Raw genomic sequence first — 27,866 nt, forward strand, 5'->3', positions numbered from 1 at the left:
AATTAAGACATCAGTAGGGATGATATGCAAAGCTCTTAAGAGTGCAGTACAGCTCATATTCAAAAATGCTAATGAGTATTAACCCACATTAATTAATAGTCAATGTGGAACAATCTTTTTACATTTAAAGAAGATATTTTCAAATATTTCAATTCACTCAGATTAGATTGTGATCTCTTGAGCAAGCAGGTTTTTTTCAGCAACTCCAGACAGAAATCCTTTCTTATTTCTAAGACACCAGGATTTCCTATTTGATTCAAGATTATTATCATAATTTAAAAGTAAATGATTCTTTTTTTTTTTTTAAATTCAACCAAATATTAGAAGAGTTTTATTTTTATTAAGACTTCAGGAAAATCTGATTGACAGAAATATGTGTGATGAGGCCCCAAATCCATCTTTAAAGCTCCTATGACTAGAGTGAAAACATACTGACCTGGTACAATCTAACTTGGTTGTTTCAATTTTGAGTAAAAAAATCTGATGGGTTAATCTTGAACTACCAGGCTTTATTCTGGCTCCTCAGCAATCAGCATAGAGCCACAGTACTCTCCATAAATGAGATCATGTGTTGATTCTTAATCCAGATCAGATTTGTACTGCTGGGAAAACAGGAGTGCATAGAGCCCATCCCAATGACTGTGGAACCACAGTATAATTGTAGTAAATGCTGGCAAATTTCTACACGGAATAAACATACAGAACTTTTAAAAGAGTGAAATTCAAGCAAAACTATGTCAAAGCCCTTAAAATAATTCAGAAATCTCTTTCCTAGCATAACAGATCTCCAATGCTTCAAGAAAAAATGTAACAGAAAGGAGCTCAGATAAAATAACAGTTCTGCTATGACTGTTTTCTTTATGCTAAATAAAAATAAATGTCACAAAATAAAAAAATCTCTATTTAGAAAAAAACTGAAAGGGAATGACCTAATTTAACATATTTTGGTGGGATTTCTAATGACTTTGCTGCTCTGCCAGCAGGTAGACTAGAACTCTCACCATTAGAATAAGCATGACCATATGCACGCACTCGAGGCAAGGCTAACACAGTGTTACTGCTTTTCCAAACTCTAGTACATACCCATACCTCAAGGAACAGAAGAGAGCAAATCTTGACTTCAGTGCAAAGCCTAAATAAATGGCTGCACTTAGAAAATCTTTATGGAGGTTAGTTGGGACACAGATGCTATTGCTTCATCACAAAAAGCATGGGTAGTACGTTTCTGTACACCTGAACACAGCTTCCCAGCGGATGCTCCTTTGGCCAGGCACTCGAAATATTTCTGGATCAATTTGAAAAGCACCAAGCATGCTACTGACTATCACTCAAAAGGAGGAAGACCTACCAGTTAAGTCCAACTCCATGGTTCAAGAGACTCCCTGCTAGGATTATTTTCTCCTTTGGCACATGATTTGACTTGCAGTCCTAAACTGTTTATTAACCAGTGAAATTCACTGTAAGAGAAAGAACTCATGAAAGCAAAGAACCCAAAGAAAATGCTTTTTCCTTCCTTAAATCAGAATTGCTGTGCCAGCTAGGAATCCCGTCATGACAACATGAGCCCAAGAAAGAACAACATCGTAATCACTTATGAGAAATCACAGAAAGTGAAATTAATATTTCATAAACAGGAAAACAGAAGTCTGACAAGAAAACAAGATTCTGCCAGGACATCATTCCAAAATATGGATCAACTCTCCAGAATGAGCAACCAGAATACAAATAAAATCATCCGATTCTTTTGATGACCTTTTGGTGGCCCAACTAAGTGGTCTGACAAACTGTATGAAAGGAGTGTGGTAAACTTCTTCTGAAATGTACATTGATTCATTTCCCACCTGCTATGTCATATCTCCATGAAAGCACAAGTGTTTGCAAGAGGATCTCATACTTAAAGCCCAAATCCACAGCTCACTGCTTTTCAAGTGAAAAGGCAAGTCCATGGCAACACGTGACACTAGTCTGCAGGCACACACACCTGGTCACAAACTCTTTAAATTTCAGTTTTATCCCATTGTCCTTGCTCAAAATTTCACATTATTTCCAAAGATTTCATTTCTCCATTGTATCACTGGTGCTGCAGTTTGTACTTCATACACACAGGCAGGTAGCTCTAGCAACTTTACAAAGTTAAATCTTCTAATGTTATGAGCTCGCACCACTTCTGTCAACAATTTTTGCGAAGTCAGAAATTAGCCACTGTATGAGCATGGTCAGTCACCACAAATGACCTACCGTTTCTGTCATAAAAAAGAGTGACTACTCCTTTATTAATATTCAAACAGTTCATAAGGAAAACTTTTTATTTATGCTTAAATTTTACTTTGTGTGTTACTCTAAAAGACTAGATTACAGATCTTGGTTTTTTAAAAGAATTTTTACATTCCAGTTATTTTTTAAAAATATTTTCAATTTTATTTTAAAGAGCTCACTCTCTGTTTACAAAAATGTTTACATGTGCTTAAAACACATTAAAATAGTGAATCAGAAAATGGATGCTCTAACTTTCTTTCTAAATAAATTGTAAAAAAAAGAAAGAAAATGTAATAAAAAGATAAAGTCTTCATAGAGAATTGCAGCAATTATATCTCCACAGCTACAATATAACTCAAAACTTTGCAAAGGCTTTGATTATTGAACCATGGCTAAAGTGAATAATTTGTCTTTCACTAAGAAAATAAGCACATTCATTTTCACCACAATGGAGAGAGGCAGTTTTAATGAAATCTTATCAAAAGATGAATACAGAATAAACTCAATACTCATTCCACAGGACTCTATTTTCATCTGTTAGGTTTAAGCTTGCCATGTTCATGCAATTATTAACCACTGTCCAAGGAATGCTGGAGTTGTGTTAATGTTGGTAAAGATTTAATTAGCTCAATTATCTGGAGAGTACTGAGGGCTCAGCACAGTATCAATTTCTTTAGGCTTTATACATACCTCAGATCAAAATATATTAAACTGATATATAAGTGAAAAAAGAAAACTTACTATTTCTCATCAGCTACTGAACTAGTATGTGTTTAATGAGTTTATTACCCTTATTTTAAAACAAGGTTTCAGAAATAGAATATGTAAGCAGTGACTTATCCATTCTTCCAGATCAACTCCTGTTTTTTCCTGAGTCAGCTTATAAATATATTTCAAACAAAACTGAGTTTCCTTTAGAAAAGGAAACCAAATACCTCTTTACATAGGAAAAAGTACAGTTCCTTTTACTTCCCCCCCCCGCTCCCCCTCCATTGCCTATATACTTCATGTATTTCATGGAAAGCGAGCCATTTAAAAAGCATTGAAAGCAGTGACACAGACAACTGTTTCAATGTCAGACAGTATGGACAGACAGTAGGGATAATTTTGGAAAACAGAGCGGACCCCCAGCGGCCTGATCTTCCTGGTGGGAAAATGAACACAGTGCGGTGCTTGACAAGCTAGCCAACAAAGGAGTATATTTTGTTCCCCTAAATTCTGACATGCTTCTCACAGGAAAAATGCAAACCGGGACAAGGCATCTTTGACTGCTGCTAACAAAGAGTAATTTCTAATTGGAGATTGCACCCTTACCATGAAACAAAAGAGGTGAAAAGTTAAAACATTACCACTACACATAGACTGTAACTGTTGGAGTGAGCCTGGTTCCTATTTTTCACAAATATTCAACTCCATAATTAGATGTTATTTGAGGTGTGAACACTCTGGATCTGTATGTGCTACTCCTGCTGCCTTCAGGGGGAATACAGCCCAGGAATGAGAATATTTGAAGATCTCTCTCTTTGTGTTACTAAAATACTATCATTAGCTACTCTTTAGATGGGATGTTTGAACAAACCACATTCGTTTTTTCTGTAAGGTTTAAATGACATGTTTATTACTATTGTGGTCTATCCTTTACCAACTACCATTGGTGCATCCAACACTGTGTTTTGGAGCATGAGTTCTTTATAACTACTGAAGAAGGCATAAAGATGATCAGCATGTGAGAAAGTCAAAGGAGTTTTTTCCTTGAAGAGGTAAGAACTATATGATGATGTTAGCATTTTCTGATGAAGCAATAAAAACTTAGGAGTTAATATAAATTAACTGTGAATAGGATAGTCTGTTAGATCCAGGTTGGATTCCAGCTGGTTGTTTCTGTAAGCAGTTGAAAATTACTTTATGAATAGCACTGCTATGGTTCCTAACCAAAAATACCATTTGGTAAATAACCTTTGTAATACATCATACCTTGTTTTCTACTATTCACATCAGTTGGAAAAATGTAAACAATTTAAAGAATAAATTAAACTAATAAGAGAAGGTGTGAATTGCATATTGAGTGCCAGTTGATGCTTCCCGCTTTGGCCAAAATGTGATGTCCACTTCCAGTATTCTCTAGGGCTGAAGAGAAAGGGAGAAACTGAAATTCATTCAGGCTTTTCTTAAATCCAGATGGCAGATAATCCTCAGCAAGTAACTGGATAGAGTATATTTTCCATCAACCACCTCACCTTTCTGACACTTGATTTTTAAGTTTCATCAATGTTCTGAAGAGCAGTGGTGTCCAGGTGTCCTATAGCCCATCCCTTGCAGATTTGCCTCTGACTGGTGTTTCTGAGATGTTTTATAACAGCCATGTAGGGGCAAAGAAGGATGGTTAAGTATTTAATGATTTAGTTGAACTAAAACTGAACTGAAAACATCTGAGGGTAAAAAAAAACCCCAAACAAGTCATAGCTTGTACAACTGAGAGACAAATTTTTTTTTTGAGCAGAAATTTATTAATGAGGATTGTAATGTTTTCCTTATTTATAATTATTAAACAACTGCAGAATGAACACAAGTATATTCATATAGATATAGTAAACCACGTATTCCTCATTATCTTAGAAATTGCTTCATCTTCTTTCCCACAATTTGACCAAGCCTTAAAAATAGTACTCATTTTTATTACAGAAAATCCAAGCTATGTGTAAGCAAGAAATTTGCTGACCCTTACACTCATAAAGCATGACAGGGAAACCTGTGTTGTTCTACAATGACTATTAGCTACAAAGCTAATGAGAAAATGACCTAAGTCTGTGTACATGTATTTATAGAACAAATTTTATAATATTATGTAAAATACTTCCACAAGTAATGATATCTTTATTGTGACTATGGCAACCACACTAAAATGACAGCAACAAAATGCAAAACCCATCTATTTCAAACACTATATATATTAGATGGTGTATTTGGTCTCTAAATAATAATCATATCCCTGAGGTGATATATTTTCTTGTATGTGAAAACCCCAGAAGGTGGTATAGTCATTCCCAGGAGGACTAATTTGCCTGCAAACACTTTTAAATAGCTTTTGGTTTTGAAACACAAATCACTCATTTTATCTGGAAGAGTTCTAAGGAATAGACTGGATCTGCTAGAGATTATCTACAAATTTAGTTTGGGGCTTCTGTACCATCTCTCAGGTGAGGAAAAAAAATTGAGAAGTACAGAAGAGATCTTAGTAGAAGCACAATCCTTTACCCCAAATAAATTCTAAAACACTGTCTTTATTTAGCAGGAAACTGTTTATCTCTCTAACAAAGAATTGTTTTAGAGGAAGCAGCAAGAATTTAACTGCCCTAAGCCTGAAAAGTATTTGATTTTTCTGCTCCTTCCACTTTGAGAACATAATTCTTTTCTTTTTCTCCTAGTCTGAAAACATTTCGTGAGACGTGACTTCATCTAAGAAGTGTCAGGGAACTTTGTCTACATCAGGAAAAAAAAAAAAAAAAAGAGCATTTATGGAATTTTGTGCAGATAATGAAAAGAACTTGTTCAGTTTTGCAGTCTAAGTCATTTTCACCACAAAAATTCCCTGCTTTTGTATTAGCAAAGAGGAATACTTTGAGTCTTTCAGTTTAGAAGATCTTCAAACACACAATAGTGTGCAAACAATTCCAAAGTATACAACTTAACGAGAACAACTTCCAGTCTGTGAGCAAAGGCTTCAGAAAGGCCCCTTCATCAGATTTCCTTCTGTTTTTCACCCTGAACAAAGCCTTAGCTGACAATACTCAAAACTCCTCCTTTCTTTGGATTAAATCCCCTTTGCAGAAATATGCAAATTCTATACGCGTTTCCCTTGCAGAGGCTACTCTGACCCAGCAATCATTTCACTGTCTACTTTACTTGGGCAGACCATCCTACAGGCTGACAGGGAGACCAGCGTTCCAATTCTATCTTTTACAGCACTGATAGTTGTATGCTGGGGCCTGCCATTAACCCGAAAAGGAGCTCATTTAGTCATAATTAACTATTCCCTGCATACTTCCTGCAGTACAGTAATTGTGCTAAAAGCCAACAAGTGAAGCATTCAATCTGATTTTCTTTTAAACTTTTTATTTTTTCACAGTAGTCTCCCCTCTTTTTTTTTTTTAAAAAAAACTTTTCTTTCTTTCTTTCTTTTCCTCCTTCCTGGAAACATATGAAGAAAAGGAACGATGGGAGAGATAGAGAGCTGCAGAAAATTGTGATGCAGGCAGTTCAAAAGGCAAAGTCTGCCATACGATACAGGACCCTATGGCAGCACTGACCTATTCAGCTGGGTGAAGCATAAAGAAAAATCAAATGAGTAGAATAAAACCATGTCATGAATGCAGAATGATAGACACCCTATTTGGGTAACAGAGTCATGAATACACATTTCTAATTCCTTAGATGTGGTGGTAAGAGATCTCTCCTTCGATTAGTGCCAGAGTACATGTATTTGACCAACTAAAATCTTCAAAAGTTATGCAGATGTAATACACTTTACACACTACCCTTCCCCCCTCCACACAATGCACACACAGACCATGTCCCACCACATACAATGGAAGTTCTCACAGGGATAAGGTATGATGGATCCAGCCCTCTATACAGACCATGCTTATCATTGTTGAGATGGAAAGCCTTTGGAAGCTGACATGGCTTATTTATCTTAAAAAGCAAAATTTGACCTTAAGTCTGGCCTTATCTGTTTTGTGGTTTAGGTTAGATTAAGGAAGGGCTGACAGCACCCTCCATTGACTTATTGACTTTGTGTGTACTGGAATTCTGTTGCTTTTCAGAAAGCTCGAGACTTAGAGCATACCTAACCATCATAGATGTGCACAGTCCATATACAAAAGCACATGATGACAAAGATAAATCTATTCCCATTCCAATCTTCCTTCCACTTGGATATGCACCAGGAGCAAAGAAATCACTGGCTTTTGTAAAAAATACACAATGGGTCTGAGTGCATGTGTGTGGTGGGGCTAAGGGGGGGAAGTGATGTTAATGTTGCAAATTCACCAACTGCAACGAAAGGGCCAAACACATCACTGAGGTTCCATTTCATTACACAGTGTTTTTCCAGTGCCACAAAATGTGGTAGGACCTTCCAAGAACAAGGTGAGTAAAATTTGTGATCTACAGAATCTACATTCTAGGTTTCAGGCATAAGGTAAGAAGGAAAGAAGAGAGCGAGAGAGAGGGTAAAGATTCAGAGAACAAGGTCATGGAACTACTCATTTTACTTATGTTCATACATTAATTATTCTGGTTTCACTTTTTAGTAGTTTCTACCTACTTTTTGAACATTTGCTTATACTTATCCCTTATGCTACATTTGTTTTAAACCTGCAGAGTATTTTAGAAGAGGTAAGGCATCACAATTTTTATTCTTCAAAAACTAGAGTCCCTTTTGAAGAATGAATCTTTAACAGTAAGCTGGGCAAAATGTTTCTGAAGTCCTTTTTTCTTCCTTTTAGTTCTAGACTATACCAAATTTGTAGATCAATGTGATTTGTAATGGCAGGCAAAAACACATTAAGAGACAAGCTGACAAACTTGCTGAGAATTTTAATGAACTATTTTATCATGGATATTTTCTTAGGGAAGGAGGTTTGGGGTGGGGGGTGTTGGTTTAATTTCTGTGCATTATTATGATCACAACACATAGTGGATTAACAACTGAAATTCAGAACATCCAGTAAAAGCTACTCTCAATAGACGTGAGCTGAAAATCTTGTTACTACCCTGATATTAGCAAGAAACTATGTGTGTTTTCATGCAATTAAAATAGGTGAGAGACATCACATAGGTAAGAAGCTTTTGCAGATTTCACCTGGTGGAGCTTCTGCTTTTTTGCTTGCAGTGTTCTATCTGCTCTTAAGTAGCATTGGTTCCTTCAGTCCTGTAGTTGGAGACATTTGTTCTACCTCTTTTGCTTCTATAAGGACCCATGCATTCAGACTGACTTCCATTTATTCTCTGCCTTCCACAGTAAGTCACAGAAAGAGAATGCTAAAATTTCTAAATAACTCTGCTCCACTGAGGCACATTTCAAACATCTTTCTAAATCCCCATGTGTGCTACAGTTTCTCTATTCTGCATTCAGGAGTCTGGCAGAAGGAGAGGTGACTATGTCTTGCTGTATGGTAACATAAGCAATGCCATGACTTACTTCTGATATCACACAAGCTAGTATAGTAGTTTTCTAGAACACTGTGCGGTTTGGAGAGGATTTGGAGGAGTGAGGAATGTGGCCTACACCAGAGAGCAAGTCCAGGACTTAAAAAGTCAGAAAGTATCAGCTCTTAAGTTCTCAAAAATATGGCAAAGTTTAATGATCCAAAAGCAATGCTCCATCTGCTACAAAAATCAAAATCAAGATTTATGCATAAAGTTCGTGGTCAAGGATTTTGAAAGGGTCAGGTCAAGAAATCTTCAATCTATCTAAACATATTTCTTCATAGATTAAGTAAAATATATAAATAACTTGGGATATTTACTATAGGTGTAGGATTTATTTTTTAAAAAAAGAAAAAAATGGTGAGGAAAAGTTTAAAAAGGATTTTGAGAGAGAAATAGCAGTTTACTGCAGCCCACAGGTAACAACATAGATGGAAAAGAAGATTATAATTATATCAAAGTCAAGGACTACAGACACACATTAAAAAAATTACATGGTCCAGTACTAGATTCAATGTACAGACTGTTTTATATTGCTCTATTTAATTTGAAATATAACGCATATAACAAAAGTTGAAATGTTACTAAGTAAATCCCATTTCATCAACAGTTGCTCATGTTATACAGAGTCATTTAGATGCCCTCAGGCCTCATTGGATTTTCCCAACACTCTCTATATCTACCCCTCAAAGTAAAACATAGGCAACTCATACAGCTAGTGTTTTTACACACAAGTAATGATAAAAGGAGTCACTGACATGGAACATGGACCATGTGTTAGAGCTTCTTCCCAACTGACAAGCAATTCACAAAGACAGGTAACTTTGCAGAGAGCACACTAGCAAGTTCCAGTGATTTCTGAGAAGCTGGGAAGAGAACAGATGTATAAAACAGATGTTGAATATGCTCTTCTTCTAGTGACTGCTCTGGCCTGCCCTTCTCTAAAGAGTCAAGGAACAAAACAGGGTTCATTTAGGACAGGAACATCAGATCAGGATTTGAGTGAAAGACAAACAACTGCAGCAATAACAAGTCTGAAGGACAGTACGTCATTTACTATTTCCTTCATGGCTGCTATTCTTCATTTGGATTATGAAGTTCCTAAAAGCTAAGACAACACTGAGCTGGTTTTGAAAAATGAGAAGTTGTGTGGTTAAAAAAAGAAATCAAGAGTATTGATTAAATTATTTCTTCTTTTACTAGCCAGAACACATAGACATGTGAGAAATATTAGTTGCTTTTTTTTCCCCCTCCTAATTCTGAGTGATAACTTCTTTGGTCATGAACCTAGGACATGCACAGGTCACCAACCCATGTCATGTATAGTCCTGGGAAAGAGCTTATTCTGCATTTGCCTGACTTCCTAGCCAAAACATCCTTCTGTTCATGTCCTAGCAGTGACTGCCAGATGCAGATAGACACTGTAGTCCCCACAGGTCTTTCAAACATATCTCAGGCTTAACATCCAGCAGGTCTGTCCAGTGCTTATTGATCCTTATCTTTACCCCATTGAGCTAACAAACTGGGAGATTTCCCAGAGAGCTGGCTCTCTTTTCCCAATAGAAGTTTACTTTTCAAACTCCATTCAAATAATTTAAACATAGAACACTTTCCCAAACAAAGCACCAGAGCAGACATTGAGTAACAAATATCTTCTAAACTTTTCAAACGCATTTCCAATTTTTCACTTAAAGTGTAGTTGGGCATCTGAGAGCTACGCAAGGTGGGAAAAATTCTCCCATGAGATCTGCAGAGAAGATATTTTTATCTTGATATTCTGCTTTCTTTATCGAGTTTTGCAAAGGACTGAGCCTGTGCATTCATTAGTGCAGACTATGGGAGTCAATATTCATAGCACCTATCTAAAAGAACTTTGCACTAAAAAGTTATCTGAAAGGTAAAGAATGCCAGGGTTTACAATGCTTTAATAACTTTTCTTTTGGGGAAATAAGCAGACTGTAAATGTTGAGCTTTTTATACTAAATAAAAAACAGAAAATACTCATCTGTAAGTCTCTGTACAAATATTTTGATTAAGCAAGCAGTTTTAAAAAAAATCTGATTTTGATTCACGTTAGGTGGAGAAAGAAAAATTCAACAGCCTGTAGTTAATGAAGCAAACCTTGGTTACCTCATTACCAACTTTAAAAGTCTGATGGATAGAAGAAAATAAATGCTGACCAAAATCCAAGGATCTGAACACTAAGCAAACATTCCTCAGCATTCAATCAAGAGACTGTTTAAGCATGAGCTACAAACTTCTGAGAGAAGTAGTACATGTTTTATATATAAAAGACAAAATCCCTTAATAAGATGAGATATAGTTTGCAAAATAGTTCTTCAGGAACAGCTTGCAGCTTTTAAATCTCATTTACTCAGCCTGAGATGGTATTGTTGTGTCTATGTTAGTTTTGATTAAGGAGTCAGCCCTACTTCCATTGAAGTCTATGGCATTCTCTAATTGTCTTCAGAAGGAGCAGAGATATACTTAAAGCCTCACAAAGATATCATGATAAAAGACTCCAGAAGATACCATGACCCTATCTCGTTTTCTCAATATTTCTGAAACAGACTATGGGGAGAAAAAAAACCTATGTGGTTCATTTCTACTGATAAGCAATATGCCTTTTATATGAAAATACGGACCAGTGAAGCAAACGAATGGTTAGCAACATTAATAGCCAGGGGCTACCTAAACTGCATGGGATGAAGAGTTTGTGTGCAATTTTACCACTACATAATGTCTTGGAGAAGACTAAGCATTCTGATATTTTGTGTAAGCATTTTTTGTAATGCTGATATCTTGTATAAGCATTTTTTAAGTCCATGACAGATGGCAGACCCTATAGTCTTAATTTCAGATTAAATTTTATAGACTAAACCTAAATGCTTTATTTATTTTTAAAGCCATACTTTCTAAGGGTACGTAGCTTTTTCCTGGAAATTAAATTATATCATGCAACTGAAATTGTATTTTGATTTTATGCAGTCTGACTAAGAATTAAAAATGCACTCCGTTATGATTCAACTTGCAACAGAATCATGTCTTTTTATAATGGCAACTTGCAAAAAAACACCAAACTCCATTGCATCCAAAAAACAAAATGTGGTTCTGTGCTAATAATGAATGCAACTCATACCTACCACTTTCTGTTAAATTGCTAAAATTGCCCTGATAAACCATTTGAGAGTATGTCAGATCTAATTAATACAACATGACCTGATCATTTCCACAGTTGGGAAGAAAGAAGCTGGCATTCTTTAAATCCAGAGCTCAACCTGGAGATTATGCTAAGTAGCTTCATTCATAGTCCACACTCCTCCACACATGTCAGGAGGACAGCATTTGTCCCCTCTAGTGATAAACAAATTATACATTAAATCAATTCCACTTCACAATAATTTTCCCTATTGGGTATTATCTTTCCTCCTCTGCTCTCTCCAGTTAAGCTTGCGTCCTGTAACTTGCTAATGAGCTGGGGGCTTTCTGTTCCAGGTGGCACCCCCTGCCTCGAAGTCATGACATTTTGCATTTCGAATGCTGCTGGCATTTTTTGACAGCTCCTGCTAACTAGCCTTTTTGACCTGCACTAGGAGGAACTCATCTGATCGAATCCTCTAACCTGCCAATCATGCCAGCAAATGATCTTCACACTCACTCCTAAGGCAGGAGGGGGAAAAAAAAAGGGAGAGTAAGAGAAAGGGAGCGAGAGAGTGATGGAGTAGGCAAGCAAACAGCCTCTGCAGCTACCTAATGAGAGTACTTTAAGTCTCTGAGGCAGCTGAAACACTGAAAAACTGGTGGGAAAATTAGGACAGAACTGAATGCCTGGTGCAGTAATTACTGATTTCTCTCCACCCTGAGATCATTTTGAGAACCATACCTCCGAGATGTGCCATTTTCTGAAGAACACAAGTTCATTTCACCATAAAAATAGAAAACACATTTTTTCCTGCCACTATCAATATGCAAACCTCGTATTTCTTCTCTGCCAAATGCCATTCTTTACAGAATGAATTAGGAGCTGTAAGCTCGTTAAATGAGTATCTTCGCCTAGGGACGATTATGAATATTTTTTTATTGTTGATGCAAGACATAAATAGCATTTTTAACCTAAATTAAATGCTGGCAACATTTATAACACTGTATTTAAAAGTGCCTGCTCACAGATACATAAAATAACAAATATAGTATCTACATAGCCTAGATAGAACTTTGTGGACTGAAACCAAGCAGAGTAATGATGGTGACTCAGTTGTTTTCATTTTGTTTTACGATGTGACAGATTACTCACTGCTGAATCTTTCAGGCATACAAGGACATGTTTAATTAAGTAGGTTTTCTTTGCTTCAGATAACTGGTTTTGTTCTTAATCAAACTTAGCAGGTAGACTGTAAGCCAACTTGATTTTAATATGCATGCAATGCATGTAATGAACAAAAGAGGTATTAAAAGCAATTGTGCAATAAAAATTTCAGGGAGAAAACTTAAATAGAAAGGCTTATATCATGATATTACATATTGTGACTGTATTGTTATAATATACATACCAGAAAATATAATTTTTCTATTAATGTCAAATGACAATTACAGAAATGGTTGTGGAGAATTAACAGCTAGATCCTAATGGCAGAGAATTATCACCCATAATTATTAATTAAAAATATATGTCTGGTCCAAAATGATAATAACTTATAACAAGATCATAAAATTATGGAAATACTCAATTCCATTTTTGCTTCTTAAAATACCTGAAAATACTGTTTCTGTGTTATTCTTCTATTATATATATTTTTATTGGATAATTTAGTATTTTTTCCTGAATTCTGGGGGTTTTCCTCCTTAGACTTTTCATAGCAATTAATAGGAGCATATAGAAAATCCACCCACCCTCACCCCAGCTTACAGGGCAGAATAATGCATTTTTATTAATTGAGTTGTAAACCATCGCTGCATTTTTAGGTGAGAATCTCCCCACAACTAGGAGTATTCAGTGCACATTTACTTTAATGGGTGTGCCTTCACAGACAATTTTGCAATGCTTGGTTTAGTTTCTTTGTTTTGTAGAGAATCAGAGAATGTAAACTATAGACTCAAAATAGCAACAAAGCTAGCTCTCCACAGAAACAATTCTGGCATATGGCAGTAAAGAATTTTAATTCTTTTTTTTTTTTTTTACAGTTTGTCTGAAAGTAAAATGTTCTGTTAATTCTGAATGCTGCAAATTATGCCTGAGAGGTGGTGCTTCTAATTAGTTTTGCTGTCTCTCTGGGTTACGGGCCATGTGCCAGCACTGGAAGCCTCTGCTTTGTGTGGAAACCTCAGTTTCTCCCCTTCAGTGGTTCCACTTTTCCTCTTTGACAAAGTCACGTGAGGAAATAATCCTAGAGGAGAGCTGACTGTCCATGGGAGAATAGGGAGAGTTTAGACCTACTTTTGCCTCCCTCCTAGTCATTGTCATTTATACATTGTCCTCTCCACATTCAAATGTCATCCCAGACTATCAGCCCACTGCAACTCAAACAGCCTTTCATGCCTAGAGACTTCTTAAAGCATCAACAGACTTGTTTGTCTTTTTAATTACAATTTGACTCGTCCTTTCATAGAGAGGAACAAGCTCTAGTATTCCACTGGCCAAAGGAAAAGACAGAGCTAGAATTTCTTACGGTCCATTCTTGTATCAATAACACAGTATCTGTAGAGATGGGTAAATACAGCATACATTATATCTCAACAATATATGCACATATGGGGAATGCTTCCAGAGATGCTTTCTGTCCATAGGGAAAAAGGAAAAAAAAAAAAAAATCACTGAAAACCATCAAGTACAAAATAAAACTGTTTTGCTTTAGCATGTAGCTTTAAAGATGCTTAGATATGGCCAAAAGATTTTTCTTTCTCCTCTAAAGGCCCCATCTAATTCACTGCAGATAGATTCTCCTGAGTGAAATGGAGCTCATTACCATATCTTTGCTAATTTTCTCCAGTAGGGAGCAATCTCAGCATTGACCTTGGCAACTTCTAATGTTAGTTGTCTCCCCATGAGCACTGAAATAATGCGTTGTCTCTCTTGGAGCCCAAGACAATGACACAGTGTTGTCCACAAACACTGTATAGTAGTCCAAGCCTGACTGGGATTATCTAGGTTTTCGGAAACATGTCCTAGGTTAGTGCTATTTCAAGGAGGTTTTTTTATTTGTAGTCAGCTATGTTGCAGATAGGCAGCTGAAGCATTACAATATTCTAAACATAGTAGAAATTCCTAGAGATGCACCAATTTCTCCAGCTGCTCCTTGAAGCTATTTCTGACGGTAACACACGAGCTCTAACAAATGATGATGTGGACATTTACAAAGCTACTGCCTTTAGCTCCTCTCCTTCACAAATCTGCCAGTAATTGCTGCTTCCAAAGTTGGTGATGATGATGACTGCCCATGTCTCAGCCACTTACAGGCAAGGCCCAGTCTCTTTGCTTTCCAAATCCTAAAGAAAAGTGGATTTCATTCAGAGTGTGCACTATTATGGCAGTAACATCTAGCAAGTGTGTGGAGAGAACAGCAGGGGGTGATCATTTCTTAAATTATCACAGCAAGATTTGGCACAGCTTCCTTGTTGGCACTCTCAATTTAATTTCCTATTCTGCCCTGAAAATCAGAAATTAAAAACACTTGGAAGGAAGGACCAGATACAAGACATAAGATAATTACTTCCTTCAACAGCGTCAAAGTTTTGGAGGTGGCTGAAGATAGTTTCTTCTTTTGAGTTTTTGTGCATATATTCTAATAAATTCCTTTACAACGTAGAGATGTATAAAAATATATATATAAAAAAGAACCATTCCCCTCTACACACATCAGAAGATTTAGAAAACAACTACTTACAATTTTTTCTCTTTTACAGTCTCCTGTTAGATATTAGATTACTTCAAAATCCCAACCCTTCCTAGCTTCTCCATCATCTCTTCAAGTGTATACAGTCAATTGAAGAAACTGGGTAAAATACCTATCTGCCTGACTTGTCCATGAGACTAGATAGATATATTTGTTTGCTTCTGTTTTTTCATAGTCTGACCTATTTCCTTGCAATATTGGCACCTTTTAATTTTCCTTTTTCCCCTCTAGCTGTGACTAATCATGCTCATTGACATTTTAATAGCTTGTATTATTCCTCTCCATCCCTCTAACTCTGTCTCATTTACTTGCAAACTTCACGGTCCTAGAGAGCTACTGTCATCTTTCTTTTTGCTTTTCATCCACCAAGCCTTGTGAGTATCTAATAATAAATACTCTTTAACTAAGTATCTCATAATAAATACTCTTTAACTAAGTATCTCATAATAAATACCTTTTTCTTGATGCTACTATCCTGCTTACTGCAGTTCAAGTCTTCTACTAGAATAACTGAGTCAGCTCCTAACTCGTCCATTTTACTGTCCAAACATCCTACTTGTCAGTCATCACTCTACTTAAAATCACACATCTGCAATTCAGTTTAAACCTTCAAAAGATCTCCTTTTCACATTATCAACATTGCCATATTTTTTTTTCCAAATTCTTTTATTCTTCACTCTGACTTATTTCTTCTTGCTTGGTGATCTTATCCCTTTAAAGACTTCTGTCCATCTTGACAATTCCTCACACAGGTCCAGTTTCCATGTCCACATTTCTTCTGCCTCACCAGCTATTCTAGTTTCATCTCATTATCCTTATCTCTCTACATTGTACAAGTAAGAGGACTTCTCTTTGGTTCTAATACTCTTCCATTATTATCTGCTGCTCTCCATCTTATGTACATCACAAGTCAAATACACGAGCAGGAAGTGACATGTCATTGCACTGTAAGCACCTAACACAACAAAGTGTCAAGCCATGATGGAAAAAGTGTAATCAATAATGTATACATGCCGTAACCTAACACCTGTTAAGTGGCTCCAGATCTTATACAATAAAAGGTGCTATTCTGTAGTAAAGCTGTGATCAGATGTAACAGTACAGTGATGTGCACCAAAGGTACACATGGCTCTCTCCTTCTGATTACACATAAAATTCAAAGTCATCTGTATCTGCCTAAATAGATACTCAGTAAGAATTATCAAACAGCTCCGTTATGTGCTATTTTACATGCTTGCTTGCAAATACAAAGTTTCTATTGCATATTGTATAACTGAAAAATTATAGCTTTTTGAAAGCAACAAAAAGGAGATTCTGCACATGAGAAAGGAGATTCTGTATGTAAGCTTCCACATAAAAGGTCTTTAGAACAGATGGGCACATTCTAAATTTACTTTAGGTGGATGATATGTCACATTAGAACAGACAAGGTTGAAGAGATGTCTGCAGGGACACAGCCCCAGGAAAAAGTAGATTAGCTTGTCAATAAAGACATAAACAGACTACTCTGAGGCAGCCTCATTTCTGACATTAGAAAATCTTAACTGGTTTGCTGGTGAAGTGCTTGGGCAAAAATTGAGGTAGGCTGTCTAGACCAAAATCTATTAACTTTAGTTTTTCAGTAGTTGATCCCTGTCAGGCAGCCTCCATAACATTAGAGAGTTCAAAAAATAATGCACATAAATATACAAGAGCAAAAATGAATATACTTAATTACAGCACATTATATCTGGTATTGTAACAAGCAGACTTAGCTAAAGATAGACCTCATGAAAATATCAACTACATTTATATGAGACTATACATTCAAATAGGTACATGAGCAAGACGTGCATGTATCTCAGTTCCTAGAACTTCCATAACAAGCTGTCATAATGGATTCAACATGCAAAAGCAACCAAGACAGGCCTAGGTTTTTTAATGAAACGAACCTGTACTCTGGGTATTTTGTGAAACTCTGGTATGAAACGGGTTAGAGAAGCAAACAGAAAAAAGAAAAAAAGCAGTAAAGCAGCTCTATAAGCGAATACTGCTGCTCTAGAAGAGTCTGACAAGTGTTAAATCCCAGTGAACAAACACTGGGGTGATACAGTTAATGTCATGATATAACAACCACTACTCCCTTAATAAAATTTAGTAAAGTTGCCTCTCTACTCATCTGCCCTTCCCGTTCTGTTCTACTCTCAGAATACCTGAAGTCATATTACACATTATTTCACTGCAGAATAACTATGGTTAAAAAGATGTGATATTAAATGAAAGCCATCCAAGAACAAAACCAGTTCTAGTAAATCCAGTGATATGGATCAAATTCAAGAACATCCTTCAGCTATCAAGGCTACCAAACTTACTAAATTAGTAATTTCTTGCCCTTGTCTCAAAGTTTAACCACAGAACGGGCAAGAAATATTTTACGACTCCATAACTTACCACGGAAAAAAGTATCAGTCCAAATTAAAGGCAATGTAGCATTTGATCTACCAGCACCAACTTCTGCAATATTTTCAAACTGTCGGTGACACTGATCCTGCCCACAAGGCCAGGAACTTACACTCTTCATATTGATCATTATATTGCAAAAAACAGATTATCGGCCTGAACATGAGCAATTTAAGACATATGCAGTTGAAGCCTCTATTTTTTTTTCTAAAGATACACCTTCCAATAATCAAATCTTACCCGTATTATCAGTTGTGAACACAGGTATCCTTCAATGTTTGCTGTTTGATACACCTTTGCCATAACAACTGTTTTTTCCAAAGACTCTCATGCTTTCTCCAGTCTCTGGCTGTAATCTTACATTTGGTACAGTAAAAATAGAAGACACTGAAAAAAAGAGTTCAGTTCAGTATTTTTTTTTCACCAAAAAAGCAAAAGCAGTAATTTAAAAATAATCAACACATATGGTAAATACAATATTAAGTAAATATATACAGATTTTACATATACCACATATTTATGCAAGTAAGCACTGTAAAAATTCTAAACAGAAAGAAGCTGCATGCATTATGATGGAAGTGGTATGATAAAAACAATCTTAGCTGTGTACATCTTCTAAAAAAAAAAATCTGTTTCTAGGTTGTGTGTGTTTACTTGTCCTGTACACCCCATTTAATTCTTATCTTCCATTTTAAACTTTCTGCTCTGAAAATATTTAGAAATAAATAAGAATGTGAAAAAATGGAGCAAGCTTTTTCAATAATCTGACATCAAGTATTACGTCTTCTGAATCTTGATGCCAGTAGAAATGAGGTGTTTTGCTTGACTTCATTTTATTAGCTGTTAAGGACAACTAGGACTGTTAAAAATATTCCATAAACTGAAAAAGCTCTTCCATAACGCAACTCTGTTCTGCATGAGCTAGAAAAATCTTGATGATTTCCATGTAACACCAGACAACTATTAGTAGACACTATAATATTAATCACAGGCAACAAACTGAAAATGCTTAAGGATTCAAAATGAAGATACAGAAATCATTTTTGACTTAGAATGTCTCAAACTGGTAGGGAAAAATCATTGACTTTTGATACCTTCTGAGAACAAATGTAAAAATATCCCTAGAGAGCCGCCACTGCGTTTGCATGACTAAATGCTAATAGACTGTTTAAAGAACTGATTGGGGATGTAACACTTTTCTTTGGTTTTGTGCTAACAACTAGCATAGATTAAAGTTATTGGAGCTACTCTTTCATCTTTATGTCTATAAAAGAACTGGCTATTTTTTGGGCACAAGAACTTCCCACTTTCTGACATTTCAACTTGCATTTGATATCCTGTTCTCCTTGGTAACATATATTATAAATGGCACATATTCTATGCAATTAAATCAGTACAAGCTCTCAAATACAAAAGGAAAAAATAAGGAGGACCAGTTTCTGGGTTTTTTTCCACTAGAAAATGACACGTATTTAGTAAAAGCGGTAATCTATAGATTACTGCTCAGGTCTGAGGTGAAAGAAGGCTATATTACATCATAAATTGTACTGTATTCCCAAGACAAGATGTTTTTAGCAGAAATGCACAACTCTTCCCTTTTTCATGTACTATTTTTAAAAATTGAATGTGGATTGTTCTTAGATAAGAGCTCATCTGAAAATTGAACTTCCAACTCAATTGAAATGATGCCTTAATTTGAAACCAAACCAAATTTAAAAAAAATAAAAATTTGTCTTCTCACATAAACTGATTTTGCATGTTTTTTAAATAAAACACAAGATTAAATATTACATAGAATATAAATATATAGTACTAAAGTCAAAATAAGAATAAGGGGAAACATTTATCTTTTTTTTTTTTTTTTTCAGTGTAGGCACCATACTTTTGTGAAATACTGTGATTCCAACAAAACAATATTCTCTGATGGAATATCATTTGACTGATTTCCCCTCACCTTCTTCTCCTTCTCCTCACCTGTGAGCCTTTCCTTCTTTTTTAGTGCTAAATCCAAATTTGCAATTCAGCACTAGGACCAAACTGGACAAAATGTATTTCATGACAAATATTAGTCATGACAGAGATTTGCAAATTGCAGTGGTGTCTTGATCAAGAGTCAGTAAATTTTGTGTGTATGCACACTTCTGTTGTGCATAAAGACTCAACATGTTTTCGCCTTCATTAAATAAACTATCAATAGGAAGTGTTTTCCAATGTAAAATATTATCCCAGAGACCTAGAATCACAAAATCTGATAACTTCACTATGCAGTAAACATTTTCCCAACTCTCCAAAGTATAGACTTCTTTGTTTTGTAAATATGTTTACAAGTATATCGAAGTCATACTAAATAGAAATGATTGTAGTATTTGATACTTGAATTGTCCTTTCTTGCATCTGGATTTATGCTTCACAATGATTATCTACTAGACACAGAAATAGTCTTTCTGTAACTCAAAATTTAACTGGAGGCATTTAGAAGAACCTTGCTTTAAAATATAATGATTTTTCATCTTTATTCTCCCCCCTTCAAAAGGTTTCCCTGCTCCTGATGTTTAACGTTATGCAAAGACGTGTTTCTGCCAATGAATATCGCCTTATGGTTATGCTTCTGCAAATAACCTGCTGTGAGCTGATAAAAGGATTAATGCAGCCAAAATTCTTAATCTGTGAAATTACAAATTAAATTCTCATATTAAAAATACCACCCTGAGGTATTTTTTGTGGTTTTAATTCCCCTCTGGTGTTCTGCATACATTGTGCTTGTTAATGACTAGGACAAGACTATCTCTGTTGGCAGCCTGCTGCAGAGTGATAATGTGCAGGCATTTACTTCACTGATAGAACTGGATTTAACCACTGACTGATAAACTAAGTGGCAAGTGGCAAGTGGGTAATAAGTCCATATTAACAGAAAAGTACTACTACAGAATTCAGAATTCAAAATCCTGGCTAGACTAAATCACACAGAAGGATTGAGATGTCACCACTGCAGAGTGATTTTTGTTTTATATTTAGTGGAAAAAGGATAAATGAACTGGCAGTATTGCTGTTTCATTAGTACTGAAGAAATGAATCTCTTTGCATCAGTTTCAGCAAAGGCAGCCTTTCAACAGCAGCCTTAATTTACACTACATCCTCTGAATTTTTAGCTAATGAAGTACTGCAGTAAGCAAGCAGTGGTGGGTTAGCATGGCAGAGGAGGAAAATGGGAATCTTTTTGCAGAACAAGGACACGGTCTATGACAGAGCTGGTGATAAACAAAACCGAATGCTGATAGTTTTATTTTAATGTTCAAATTCTAAAAATGGGAGAGCGCTCTGAGGGCAGAGTCAGGAGTAGGGTACTTGTACAGCCAGGCCACAAAATCAGCTCAAAATATGACTGCTACAGCTGTCAAGTATGGAAGGGGAGGAAACTTTTGGAAGACAAAAGCTCTCATATTGACACTGATATAAACAGGATCTATTGTAGATTGGTATTCAGAAAAAGAGCTCAGACTTTACAAGTAAATTTTTAAGTCTACTGTAGTTACACATATATGTACCATTGTCACACCTCTGAACTTTCTGCCTCGGAGTACTGGATTTAGATCTTTTGCTAATGGATGGATGTTTGAAAGCAGAAAATAACATGCTCTGTTCCATTGCAAGCATGCTTCTCTTCACCACATTGAGTTAAAGCAAAATGCTGTTTATTACTCTCTTGTGAAACCTATTGTTAATAACAGAACCTTCTCTGCATCAAAAAATATCATGCATGGTAACACTTTTCCCCAGAATAAACAGTAGAGTGCTGTTAACACTGGAAAAAAAAGATATAGACATGTATGGTATAAAGAAATAATTGACAGCATACATGATGGCAGGAACATTTGTGCCAAGTAAACTAGAATGCATTTTGTTTAATAAAAGAAATAAAAAGATTTAAGCAAATACCTAAAGTCTCCTTAGTTAATAATATCATCTGACATCTTACGCAGTGTAATTCAGCAAATTAACTGATCATCTACTTCGTATTTCCCAGACTTCCCAATGCCAAGTCCTTTCTTAAAGGTTACTCCAACATGGGTGGATTTTTATCCTGTATAGCGTGGCTACTTAAGAAGTACTGTATGTTATAAAGTGAAAAGCACTAAATATGTAAATTGTATTTTTCCTTTTGCTTTATGACAATTCAGATAATTCTCTTGGCTGCACACATAATCAAATACAAAGATAGCTGGCTGCAGACTGCAGAGCAGAGATAGCAAAAGGAAAAAAAAGGAATCCATTTTGCCCTGTGTTGAGCTAACTATGTGATTTCAAGCTACATAATTGTATTCACATACATTGTGTGTGGCTGTGTGTGCCCATGAAGCTGTCTGCATGTGAGGATTAGTACACACACATGCATCTTTCTTTTTAATTGATTCAGAGGTGGTTATACTCACTATCAGTTAACTCCCATAGCCGTGGAGGCAGATCACTGAAATACTCGTGGCTCAGGGCTGCCTGCGCTGATAATCTGTTCTTTGGAAAACACTGGAGTAGTTTGGAGGCTAGGTCTTCTGCGTGAGTCACATAGCTCAGCCTGAAACACAAACAAGAATTTTTTTCTTTCCAGAAAAATCTCATTATTCCATTTACTAATTCCATGTGCAGTCAGCACAATTGAAACACCAAGTCTTGCTAGCCAGGCTAAAGACAAAATCTATTCGGAAGCACTACAAAGAAAGATATTGCTCAGGTTAGGGAGTCAAGTAATTACTTCTGGATTGATAGTTCAAAATTCTTAAAACATTTACAAATATGGAGCATATAATATACCATAACACATATGCCCTGCCCAGCATGCTAAAGGATCATGAGCAACTGCATCTTGAAAGTGACTGTTTCAATTCCTCAATTTACATTTTATTGAGCATACTGACAGACTGAAAATTTACAGCACTGGAAACAGATAGGTATTAATATCTAAACCCATCAACTTCAAGCTTAAAATAACATCACTATTCATACAACTTCGTGAAGCATCAACCTTTAAAATCCAATGATGTTTAACATGCAATATATATGCATCATGTTTCATAAAGCCACTTGTCTTTCAGGAAGTACTGACTTTTTTTTTCACATATTCTCATAGCAGGGGATTGACTCTTAATTAGGTGTTAATGTAATGCAACACTAAATTATTAGGTGAATAATCTCTTCTAAGCTACCTAGGGAAGTCTGAGAAAATTATATGCTTGGGAATGTGAAAAGATAATAGAAATAATAGATTTGGATGAGAGTAAAAAGGTGATCAGCAAGGTGTGGCTTGAGTATAATAACCTACAGCTGCCTCCTAAATTTCCAAATCCACCAACCTTTTCCAACCAATGCAATTGGAAAAGAGGTGCTGAATCTCGTTGACACCATGTTGCTATTATTAGCAGGCAACTGTTAAACCAACCATGCCTTCACTCAGTAAAGACTTCTTGTCAGGTAAAAATGCCAAAGTGTATAAACGGTCTCCTATTTTCAACACACTGGTTTCCCAAAGGATAGACTGCAGTCCAAAATACCGCAGCAGTATTTGAAAAAGATGGTGTTATCTTCAAAAATCAATAATCCTACAGCATGTTTCATGCAAATGTTCATTCTGTTCAGCTCAAGCTGATTTTCTAGAGAGCCATTCAATGAACATGGATTAAATGGAGTTTATATTGGGCTGACGTAGCATAATTTATAAGGATCAGTGTATGCACAGGTGAACACTATCTGCAAAAAAAAATGGACAACATTGGAAACACTCAATGAAAAAAACCGAAATTGCTGTTACAATTGCTTTGTCACAAATGTCATAGATACAACTTTTTGTCCATGCCCATGCTACAGTCATTGCAGGAAAAAAATATTTAAAAGTCAAAAGTATCTCTACTAAAGAATGTGCTGGTGTATGTATGATATGCTGATATTTGTCATGATTCAAAAAATATGCCACTGGCGATCTAGAAACTGTATGCTAGCTATGAATTTTTGAATACTGTCTATCTGATCTCTTCTTGAGAACCAGCATAATATTTGTCCCGAAATTATACAGGGATGAATTGCCCAGAAGCGCTTGGCCACTTTAGACCACTATTTCTCATCAGACATAATTTTACAGAATTCCCAGGACTAGGGTTTAGAATTGCTATTCCAAGTCAAACGGATGCTGAACTCCAGTGTTTCTTACGGGCATCTTTTTTTCTGCTTTTATTATCAATTCATGACAAAATAAAGGCATCTTGAATGAAATAGACATTGTCCATGAATGAGATTACAAATTAGATTAATTCCAGACTCTTTCAACTACCAGATTGTAGAAATTGTTTTATTAAATTTTTGTGACAATTACAGGAAAGTTCACCACAGAACATATTAAAATAGCAGGAGAAAAGGCTATTTTAACAACAGAGGGGTAAAAAATCAGGAATAATTGTCTACACATCTAAAATTTCCATGGACTGGTGATTATACTGAGTCTGTAAGGCCTGTCCTGTGTACTAATCCCATGTGCATCAATTATTTGTTCAGAGGTCCTGGCAAATCATTTCACCAATTTGTTTTTTTCCCAGCAGAGGTAGCTGCATCCTTTTTAGGACATGATAAACTTGCTCTATCTTAAATGAAAGTTACAGTTAAATTAGAAAAATGAAGTCACTTAAGTAGTAGTGAAATAATACCCTCCAATATAAGAATTCTATTATTCCTTAGCTGATTTATAGGCATAGTGTATAATTAAGTAAGGCAAAGCAGAAGAAAAGAACATTAAATCACAATTGAATTCTAAATTGCAAGTGAAATTATGGATGACATCCTCTTTCCTAGATGTTCTTGAACAGAATACTGCCAACATTGTGGCTTTATCAATGACCACCAATGTACTTGGCAGACTGTTAAGAATTTCTTTAGAAAGAAATTAGATAAACTACAACAAATTGAAAATATTTTAGTAGAAACAGTTTAGGAAGACAAAGCTATCTTTCCTGTTTAGAAACAAAAAGGCTACCTATTTACTGCCGAAGTATCAAACAATCGGGAAATTATATATTAATACAATATAAACCCAACAAAAATATGTAGGGTTGTAATATAATCATATCAGTTAATGAAAGAATTGTGAATAAAGAATTCAAAATTAGAACTGGTTTTATACTTTATAAACAGAAAAAAAGACTAAATTCATTGCACAGTTTGGAAAAAAAGTTCAATCTGGTATAATTATTACATTTACCTGCCCTGACAGTACTCCAAGTAGTGCTTGAGGGCTGCGGGAGTTGTCAGTTGTTTCTACAGTGCTTTGAAGACTCTAGCTACTACACTATTAGTATTATGTTCCCAGGAATTTATAGATTTTCAAGTCAGAAGGGACCATTTGTGATCAAGTCTCACCTCCTGTGTAATAGAGACTGAACAAGATCATCTAAGTTAACTCATGGATCAAATAATCACTTTTAGCTCAGCTCAGCTGTATCTTTAAAGTTCCATATCAAAGTTCTAGCTTTGTTTACAGAGCTTTGCACTGCAATGAAAAAATTCTTCTCCAAAACCCGTATGTTCTGCAAAGGTCACTTCTCAAAATCAATGGACACTGAAAAAGGCATATGCATGTGCACTCCTAAGGTTGTCAGTCTTAAAACTGATGCAGACTTATTTAAAGGCAAGCTATTCTTCTACATATGAAAAATACACTGTATGATCACATATTTAAATTGTTTGGAGAAACTCGTTTAACACATAACCTCAGAGGTCTAGAACATCACAAGGTTTGTTTTGGGGTTGTTTTTTTGCCAATAATCCCTTTAAAATACCCTTAAACCACTAACAATTTGTCTGGTGTAAGCTTGAAACATGATTCTTCACTTTGGACAAAGCCTGAATTTTCTGATATGGTTCAGTAGTTAGATATCTAACACAAAAAAGTTAACAAAAAGAACTAAAAGAAAAAAAGACTTGATTTTTAAATACACCTCCTTCAGTATATGACAAGATGTAATTTCATACCATATGGCTTTGTGTCTAAAACATAATAGCATGTTTTGTCTCTCAGCAATTGGGCCATATAGGAACTTGGCATACATGATATGGTATCAACAGTCATGCTTCACTTACTGTCACACTAATCACTGAGGAATAGTTACTAGCCATGACAGCCTACATACTTTCACAAAATGTGGCATACGGCAAAATACAGAGAAACCTTTGGTAATCAGTATTAAATAATATGTAGATATTAATACTGGAAATATTTTTATACACCTACCCTGAGGACATTTGTGAAACATATTGATTTTCAACTTAATCCCAAATGCCTTAGCTCAAGAAAAACAAACACTGTATGAATCTGTCTCACTTTAAACATATATGAATCTGACTAGACTTGAGCAATAGTAAATCTCATTGGATTACAAGAATTTTATTTAATTTCAGAACACAGGATTACACATCTTTCTACTGCAGAGGAAGGTCAGTATTTGGTCAAGTAGAACATGACTAAGATCACTGAAGTTTGGTTTAAGCTCTTGAGGAAAAAAAAGGTTTCAAGCATGTGCAGTGAACTTCTGAACATGGGGTGATTTGGTTTTAAATGCAATGAAGAAGGCAGCTCAAATTCACATTAACAATTAAGACAAATGAGCATTAAAACAAACGGAGGTAATATGCTGCCTGTATACTGCTAACTCTCACTGCTAACTCTCCTGAGTTCAGCATGACATGAATACCTCCTAAAGCAAAAATCACTTACTGTGCCTATTTTCCACGTGAACATACAACTCTTGCAGCATATTATTAATTCACTTCTTGACTGGCATTTATAGCATTGCCTAGAGGAGTGAGGCATCTAATTCTCTTTGGAAATCTCAGCTCTGCTTCTTTATTCTAAGTAATCTTTTGCAACTTAAAGTGGTAAAACACAAAACCACAGATAACTTGAACAATCACACCATTTAGCAGACTTTGAAGTCCAATGGTACAAAGAGAACAAACAAATTGGTGCAAATTCGGCAGGCCATATGGTAACCCTTGCAGCATGTTTTGCAGAGGACACCATGGTCCCCTCAGCAACAGGACTCCTGTACAGTTCCTGTGGTATCTCACCTACCATCACACCTCCATGAAGGCCATAGTACCCCTTTTCAATGAAGTCCGCTTGAGGATGGCTGTCTTTCCCCCTAGACCCAGGCTTTGGGTCTCCTGAGTTCTGCAGTAAAACTGTGCCAAACCTGTATATCCTAGTAATGTTTTCTTTGCAAATTCATTATCTTCAAACCAGTTGATAAGGACGTGTCCTCATGTGCCTTGATAGTTTGCACCTCTGATTATGCACAGGATCTTATCTGCAGCAGCACACAAATTGGAGCAGGGCCTATCTTAAGTAACATTTCCTTTTTACTAAATATTAACAGCCTCTTCTGTTGTTACAGCCATGCAGAGAACACCTACCATCTTCAAAGTGCCAGCTCCAGCACACAGGAGCTGCTTCCCTAACATGCCTGGTGTGCCTTCACAGAGCTTTTGTAGAGTTTATTTAGCCACCATGAAACTACCACAAGTGAACACAAGTTTTGATCAATGCTTTTAGCTTTTGACGAAGATGAAGGCATAAAGCAGCACCTCAAGACGAGAATCTGAGGGAGTAAAGATGTTACCATCTTGTCAGTGTTTTACACCCAGGGTACTGAGGACTAAAACCAGTGAACAAAGAGAGACAAAAGCTTTTGAAGGCTCACTGAAGCAGGATTTTACTTGTTGCTGATCAATCACAAAATACAAACTTTCTTTTACAGCACAGTCAAACTACACAGTAAACATCACAGTCAAACACAGCCACAGGAACCACATTTCAGTATTGGGATAGTCCCCCACATCTGCATGGGGCTGGCAACAACAGTCCTAATGTTGTGCTGGATTGTGCACATTCTTTAGAAGAGGCATGTCTCCAAATGCCCAATGACTCTCTTGCTCTTCCCAAATCGAGGTGTTATATCGAGGTGGTAAAAATGTTTATTATTAAAACAAAAGCCCTGATAATCCATGATAAGTAGTCCCTGATAAGGAACAGAGATA

At 36.0% G+C, this 27,866-nt stretch overlaps 1 protein-coding gene across 12 annotated transcripts in view; it reads right to left on the minus strand.

Annotated features, from left to right (window-relative positions):
• Positions 1-27,866, minus strand: part of CDK14 (cyclin dependent kinase 14) — a 440,472-nt gene that overhangs the window by 177,213 nt on the left and 235,393 nt on the right. For 7 of the 12 annotated variants that reach the window (XR_009818728.1, XM_061996203.1, XM_061996209.1 and 4 more), the window contains 2 exons: positions 22,226-22,365; positions 18,036-18,182 (listed from right to left, as the gene is read on the minus strand). Coding sequence is in view for 11 of the 12 variants with exons in the window: in XM_061996203.1 (XP_061852187.1) it covers positions 18,067-18,182; positions 22,226-22,365 (256 nt within the window). In the remaining variant the exon portion in view is untranslated. Of the gene's footprint in view, positions 1-1,422; positions 1,458-4,516; positions 4,597-7,831; positions 8,189-13,784; positions 14,241-18,035; positions 18,183-22,225; positions 22,366-27,866 lie in introns of those variants that run through there. The other 5 variants (XM_061996207.1, XM_061996205.1, XM_061996206.1 and 2 more) reach the window with 5 other exon arrangements.

The sequence above is a fragment of the Colius striatus genome, chromosome 5 (genome assembly GCF_028858725.1).
Source record: "Colius striatus isolate bColStr4 chromosome 5, bColStr4.1.hap1, whole genome shotgun sequence".
In the NCBI taxonomy this organism is placed as follows: domain Eukaryota; kingdom Metazoa; phylum Chordata; class Aves; order Coliiformes; family Coliidae; genus Colius; species Colius striatus.